General features: G+C 35.2%; 1 protein-coding gene across 1 annotated transcript; it reads right to left on the minus strand.

The window, feature by feature from the left end:
* Nucleotides 1–1,235: 1,235 nt before the first annotated feature.
* On the minus strand, nt 1,236–2,168 carry LOC128068489 (olfactory receptor 4C46-like). Its single transcript, XM_052661595.1, has one exon. The coding sequence runs from the start codon at nt 2,163–2,165 to the stop codon at nt 1,236–1,238; it is 930 nt and encodes a 309-aa protein (XP_052517555.1). The 5' UTR covers nt 2,166–2,168.
* Between the last annotated feature and the right edge of the window lie 5,499 nt (nt 2,169–7,667).

Here is a 7,667-nt window from a genome sequence, read left to right on the forward strand (position 1 = left end):
AATAGTTCATTATTTTTATATTCCTATAGTAATTACATATACAGTATTACTGTAAACATATTCTCAGTGTCTATGATGCATAAAAGTCTTTCCAGGTGGCACTAGTGTAAAGAACCTGCATGCCAATGCAGGAAACATGAGACTTGGGTTCGGTCCCTGTGGCTAAGGTCCTCTGGAGGAGGGCACAGCAAACCACTCCAGTATATTCTTGCCTGGAGAATCCCATGGATGGAAGAAGCCAGGAGGTTACAGTCCATAGGGTGCAGAGTCAGACACAACTGAAGCAATTGAGCATGCATGCAAAAGTGATGTATAAAAATTAGCAGGTTATTAATTCAAATCACTAGAATTTAATTATATATAATTAAACATATATGCACATAAGTAGCATATGTATTAATACTAATATAACTGATTTCATATTGGAGTGGGTAGCGATTCCCTTCTCCAGAGCATCTTCCCAACCCAGGAATTGGACGGGTGTCTCCTGCATTGCAGGCGGATTCTTTACCAACTGAGCTATCAGGGAAGCCTTAATGAAAATCATTAGAATTTACTGATATATAATTAAACATATATGCACATAAGTAGTGTATATATTAATACTAATATATTACTAATTTAGTATATAATATTGCTAGTATATATTGCATATGTATAATATATATGTATGTACATTTGTATGTATATGGACAGAAGGATACATACATAATTCAGAACAATCCCTGTATTAATCAATAATAACTGGTGTAATTTTGCTACACTTCTATCATCATCTCCTGGCTATATATATCATAGCCATTAATACCATGGTTAGAAAGGTCAGTCACTTTCTAGTTACTGGTTCTTCAATGTTACTGTTTGGGAACAAACTCTTTACTGCTTGTTTTCTGACATGCAAAATGGGGATGATAGTAGTGCCTACCTTTCTGTATTGTTAAAAAGCTATCTTAACATTTATTTTATTTTGTTTTATTATGATGAAAGCTTATGAATCCTTATACAATGAAGGAGCCAGTAAAACTAGACTAATTTGGCAGAGCTTTTCAAATATGGAAACAGTAGCCCAAGTCTATGTCTTTCCTCTCTTTTGTTGCCTCCATTTCTTCTCCTCTCCTTGCAGAATTGATCATTTGCAGTTTTATTTTTATCTCATAGGTATTCTTGACCGATGTCATCAATAATGTCCTTTGGATTATACATAAGTTGAATGAATACTAGGTTCCAGGCACATTTTATGCATCACCTGAAATCACTTTCCTACTACACAGTTTCCTAATGGCATTTTTCATCTGGTCATTTCTCAAAGTATAGATTAAAGGATTTAACATGGGAGTTAACATAGTGTAGAATACAGAAACTGCTTTATCACCGGGTAAAGTAACTGTTGGTCTCAGGTACACAAATAAGCAGGGCACAAGGAACAGGATAACTGCTGTGATGTGGGAGACACAGGTGGAGAGGGCCTTACATCTAGCTTCTAAGCTATGGGCCCTTAGGGAGTGCAGAATAATCACATAAGAGCCGATCAAGAGGAGAAAGTTTGAAAGACAGATGAAACCAGTGTTGGCAGGAACAAAGAATCCTAGAATATGAGTGTCAGTGCAGGCAAGATTGAGCAAAGGGTTCAGATCACACATAAAGTGGTCTATGACATTAGGGCCACAGAAGGGTAAACTGATGATGAAGAAGATCTGTATAGTTGAATGAATAAAGCCCCCCACCCACGCCACTCCTACTAGCAGTCCACACAGCCGCCGATTCATGATGGTCGTATAGTGCAAGGGCTTACAGATGGCCATGTAGCGGTCATAAGCCATCACAGTGAGCAGGATGACATCAGAACCTGCAAATATATGTTCCCCAAAGACTTGGGTCATGCATTCGTTGAAAGGGCTGGTTTTCTTTTCATAGAAGGAATCTATGATCACTTTAGGGGTATTGACGCAGGAATAGCAGGCATCAATGAATGAGAGATGAGCCAAGAAATAGTACATGGGGTACCCCACTAATGGGCTGGTGATGATGGTGACAATTGTGAGCACATTTCCTACCATAGAGACGATGTAGACAACCAAAAAGACAACGAATATAATTTTCTGCATCTTTGGATTCTGTGAGAGTCCCAGTAGAATAAACTCCGTCACATTGTTTGCATTATCCATGTATCTTATGTTATTATTAATTATGTTACCTGAAAAAAGTCATAATTTATTAGCTCAACCTTGAATTAAGAGTGCCAATGTAAGAAATAATAAATGTCCAGATTCTATTGACTTCTGAATTTTAATATTGTTTTTTTTTTTAAGATAGAAAAAAAAAAAGTTCTGATCTTTTGAAGATTATTCAAATTCGCTCCTGGGTGAAGGTGATTTTTAATATATAGACATGCAAACCCCTATGCAGACAGAAGCTGCAGATGATCTCTAGGCCATGTGAGATAGCTCACAACCTAATGTGATTCAGTAGATTTCATGTACAGTGTCAATGAAGGCTGAAAAGAGGGATAGAAAACGCATGCAAAGCCTGTGAATTCAAAGCTAAGGAATTTTGCTATTATTGTTAGGAAATGGGAAGCCAGCACAAGTAATTGAGAATATGAGTGTAAGATAGAGAGGGATTCAAAAAGAGGGATTATTGGGTATAACTCTAGTAAAGGTGTCTTGGTATGTCTTGAATCAAGTGGCTTTAAATTTTGTTTGGAGATAGAAGCCAGAGAAAAGAACCCCTGGCAACAGATTAGTTGTAATTGTTAACATAATAAAAGGATACAGGAGCTACTGCAATACATTTAATAAAGCATTTCGCCCAAATCTGGGCTTCTCCTGTTTTGCCTGATTGTGGGAGATGCATCTAGACTCAGGTTCAGTCCCGGAGTCAGGGAGTTCCCCTGGAGCAGGGCATGACAACCCACTCGAGTATTCTTGCCTAGAGAATCCCTTGGACAGAGGAGCTTGGTGGACTACTGTCTATAGGGTCACAAAGAGTCTGAACTCATTCACAACTGAGCAAGCATGCATCACTTAAATCCAACAGCTTTTTAATAGCTAATTGCATACTTTTAATGGTTGATTTCTATATGCATGGCATGGTAGCAACCTGTGTGGATATTATTATTTCATTAGTTTTGCAGATGAGAAACAATCTCAGAAAATCATGTTAATAATAATAATAATGATAGTAATAATAAAAATCTTATTACCGTAAACTTCCTGAACACTTACATTACTCTCAGGTATTTTGTAGGCATTTTTTAAAAATTCTTATCACAAACTTATGAGATGATTGCTACCCTCATTTTATGCTGATTTCACACATTAAGAAATATGTAGCATAAAGAACTTAAAAATCCTGTCTAAGATCAACCAGATCATAAATAACAGAAGCACGATTGGATTTTTTCCTCCACATCCTTAACCCATGCTCTACATTGTCACAATAAACAATGCTTACTAAACTCCTTTCAATACAATCATAATAACTATAATTATTTAAATTCAACATCAGAGGTAAGTATATATGAAGGAAATTGATCATCAGACACAAATACATATACACACACAACACTAGATACACCCACAGTATATAACTTATTGATGGTGGTGGTTTATTCACTAGGTCGTGTCCAGCTCTTGTGACCCCAAAGACTGTAACCTGCAAGGCTTCTCTGCCCAGGAGATTCTCCAGGCAAGATTACTGGAGTTGGTTGCCGTTTCCTTCTCCAGGGGATCTTCCCGACCCAGGAATCCAACCTGGGTCTCCTGCATTGAAGGCAGCTTCTTCACTGATTGAGCTATGAGGTAAGCCTCTAATATTGATAGCCATGTGGCACTTCTTTCACTGAAGGTCTACTTTATCCTCTTCTCTTCAATTTCAATTCTCTTCTGTCTCCAATTCCAATCAAAAACATAATCCCACAGACTCTCTTGAAAAGTATGGACAGTGACAGTCCCAGTAGTAAAACAAATTGGTTTGAGAATCAGAAAGACAAAGTAAGAATCTTGTTTTTCCCCACTTGCAACTTCATGATCTGGGGTACATTTCTTGGCGCCTTACATTTTGTTCCCTCTAAAATCAAGTGAGAACATTAATGACCACCTCATGAGAAGTGATTGAGGAAACATTTATGAACATATCCATCACACAGTTCAGGACACACAAAGGACCTTGACTTTTTTTTTTTTGCCCGTGCGCCCAGAAATAGGAAAAAATCAACATTTTGAGCAATAACACATAGAAACATTTAACCATGCTTTAAACTTAGGAAGAATTATCTTCAACTTTACTTTAAAAGAAGCCACAGAGACCCATATTAGGCACAGTGGTTTATTTCAGGAAGAGTTCTTCATGTTTGTGTTTGAAATAAACAGGTTATGATTTAATATTCACATTATATCTTTTGTGTGTACAATGATTTTAAATTTTGTTTGCCTTGATCATGTCAGTCTTTGTCATGATCAGTCTTAATTATTAAATAAGTATCTCACAGCAAATGAAGAATATCTGGTATTAGTGAGCTGGATCTTATAAATTTCTTTCTCTGTGAGCCTCAAATTTTTTTCATCTGCAATTTAGATTAATGACACCAATTAATTACCTCTTGAAGAAAGGGGTGAAGATGAAATGCTCTATTACTCTATTTAAATAGAGTTAAAATATGATGATTATTGTATATGGTAAGTAGCAATCTTTAATAAGCATCAGCTCTATTGAAAAGCTTACCTTCTGATTTTAAATTATTTAATGATATTTGAGGGTGTTCAGAAATAACCCTGTCTTCAAATCGACCTCCTCTTGGATTAAGTAACTTTCAACATAAAAAATATGATGCATTCAAAACAGAATATTCAATCTCACAGTTGATAAGTCTTTTAATGAGTCTAAATCTTTCCTTCTAGCCTACAGCCTCAAAAACATTTCACAGAAAACCTGGAAGTTGAATTTAGAATGGATTCACTCAGAACACTCTGGAGAAATGATCATCTGTAGATGGCTCTGGTCCCATAGGCAGAAGGCAGAATGCGTGGTGGAAACACATTCAAAAGGGTCATTCCAACCTCGATGAACCTTGATCTGGAGAATGTAAATAACAAAAAAGACATTTTCACCTGTGATGCAAGGATATTTAAAGTAGTTTCCACAAATGTCCAAGGACTTTTCTTGTAGATTCTGTCTTCTCGCCAAGGAATTAATTATCTCTTTTGATAGAAAAGTTTTGCCTTGGAAGCAGGTGTTCTGGAGAGACAGACCTGAGAAACAGTCATTCTCGAGTGGGGAATTGTATTCCCTGCAGTTCAGTTCAGTTGCTCAGTCGTTTCCGACTCTCTGCGACCTCATGGACTGCAGCATGCCAGGTCTCCCTGTCCATCACCAACTCCTGGAGTTTACATAAACTCATGTCTATTGAGTCGGTGATGCCATCCAATCATCTCATCCTCTGTCATCCACTTCTCCTCCCACCTCCAATCTTTCCCAGCATCAGAGTCTTTTCAAATAAGTCAGTTGGAAAGAGTCAGTATTCCCTGCACTTGCAACCAAAATATGAGAGTCCTCTTTCTCTGTTTGAACCTGGGTTTCTAAGAAAACTTAATGGCACGTGGCTAGAAAAGATGGCTTAATTCCAGCATGGGAACATGTGACATAACGTATGCACTCATGTTTTCTTATAAATATTATATCTTTTCTTAAAACCTAGTACTGATTTCTTCAGAGTTAGATCAATGAAGGCATAATATTATTGGAAGCCATTTCAAAGTGCCTGAAATAAAAACCTTTTAAACTTCTCCCACATTCTTCTGAGGGCAATGGAAGTAAACGGAAAGTCTAATAGAATCAAGATAATTGATCTCTGGGATCCATATGGTGGTCAGCATTGAACACTAGGCAATAGTAAATAAACATTTGAAAGATATCTAAAGCATAAGAAGGGAGCCATAAATCAAACTACAAGTATTTTTCAACATTATGGTCACTTTGTATTACTTTTTTTAGTTATTCTAGTGGCCAATGATGTTGAGCATTTTTAAAAATGTTGCTAAGAGTGTATCTTCTTTTTGGAGAAGGGGTTTCTTTTCAAGTTCTTCATGTAATTTAAAAATTTAATTATGGGTTCTTATTTATTGCTATAAGTGATTTTTATATAGTCTGGGCATATGTATTTTGTCATTTGTATTATGCATATAAGATATTTGTATATAAAATGTTATGCAAATATATATATATATAATTAAATATATATACAAACTTTAAATTTTTCTCCTGATTTGTGGCTTTCCTTCTATTTTTTAAAAGGGATGACATCTGATGAACAGGAAAGCAACAGGCTTCTTCTTTTATTTTCTTTATAGTTCATGTTTATTGTAGTGTATCTCATAAATACTATTTTACCTAAAGGTCAAAAACATTTCTTCTACAATTTTTATGTTTAGATTTCACGTCCAGTTCTCTGGTTCATTTTCCATGAGTTTTTGTGTATAGTGTGAAGTAGTGATTGAGGTTCTTTATTTTTCTTTGTGTATGAATATACAATTAATGCAATATTGTTTGAAAAAATATATACATACATATTTGCATTGAATTAGTTCAATAGCTTTTTTAGAAAATTTACACATTTAGATCTGCTAATGAACATTCTGTTTCAATAGCTCTTAGCTTGGTTTGTGGGAATTTTATAGTATATCTTGAATTTAGGTAGAATAATTTCTTTTTGGAGAATGACTTTCTATTTCAGATTTTTAAAAACAATATCTTTCTATATAAATTTCAAAATAAGATTGTCAGTTTCTTAAAATATTCTGTGGACATATCTCCCCCTTTACTTATATTTTTATTGAAGTATAGTTGGCTTATAATTTTCTGTTTCAAGTGTAAAGCAAAATGATACAATTATATTGGGTTGGACAAAAGGTTCAGTCAGATTTCTCCAACAACTTCTGGAAAGAGTAGAATCAACTTTTTGGCCTACCCTGCATATATTTTAAAAATGTACACCTCAACTTTCCTGTTTTTACTAGCATTTTGTTTCAATTTCAATTTCTTTCTTTTTTAATTTAAATTTATTTATTTTAACTGAAGGCTAATTACTTTACAATATTGTATTGGCTTTGCCATACATCAACATGAATCTGCCACAGGTGTACACGTGTTCCTCATCCAGAACCCCCTCCCACCTCCCTCCCCGTACCATCCCTCTGGGTCATCCCAGTGCACCAGCCACAAGCATCCTGTATCCTGCATTGAACCTGGACTGGTGATTCATTTCTTATATGGTATTATATGTATAGAACAGTCAATTTCAATTTGCAATTGCTATTTTTGCAGAAATAATTTTGATATTTTGTGTTGACATTGTATGTTGTGACATTGTTTAATTAACTGAGTAAATATATTTGATTGTTTTTAATGTCCTGAATATACATACCTTTATAATGATTCTATCTAACTATTGATATATTTTTTAATTTTTGCCTTTTCTCAGCTTTATGTCTTCTATTTCATTTTCTTACCTTTGAAATAACTAGAATTTAGGTTACATCGCAGAAGAGAAATTCGGACTGGCCTAAGTTGTTCATTTACAATCTTAGAGACAATTCACCATTAAGTATGATGGTAGCTGTATTATGTATACAGATACTCTTAATCAGGCTGGGCAAAGTCCTTTCTATTCT

Source organism: Budorcas taxicolor, chromosome 2 (assembly GCF_023091745.1).
Source record: "Budorcas taxicolor isolate Tak-1 chromosome 2, Takin1.1, whole genome shotgun sequence".
Taxonomy (NCBI): Eukaryota; Metazoa; Chordata; class Mammalia; order Artiodactyla; family Bovidae; genus Budorcas; species Budorcas taxicolor.

Bases quoted from the DNA above. Each gene is read 5' to 3' on its own strand.
- LOC128068489 (XM_052661595.1), bottom strand. From the start codon at position 2,165: ATGGATAATGCAAACAATGTGACGGAGTTTATTCTACTGGGACTCTCA.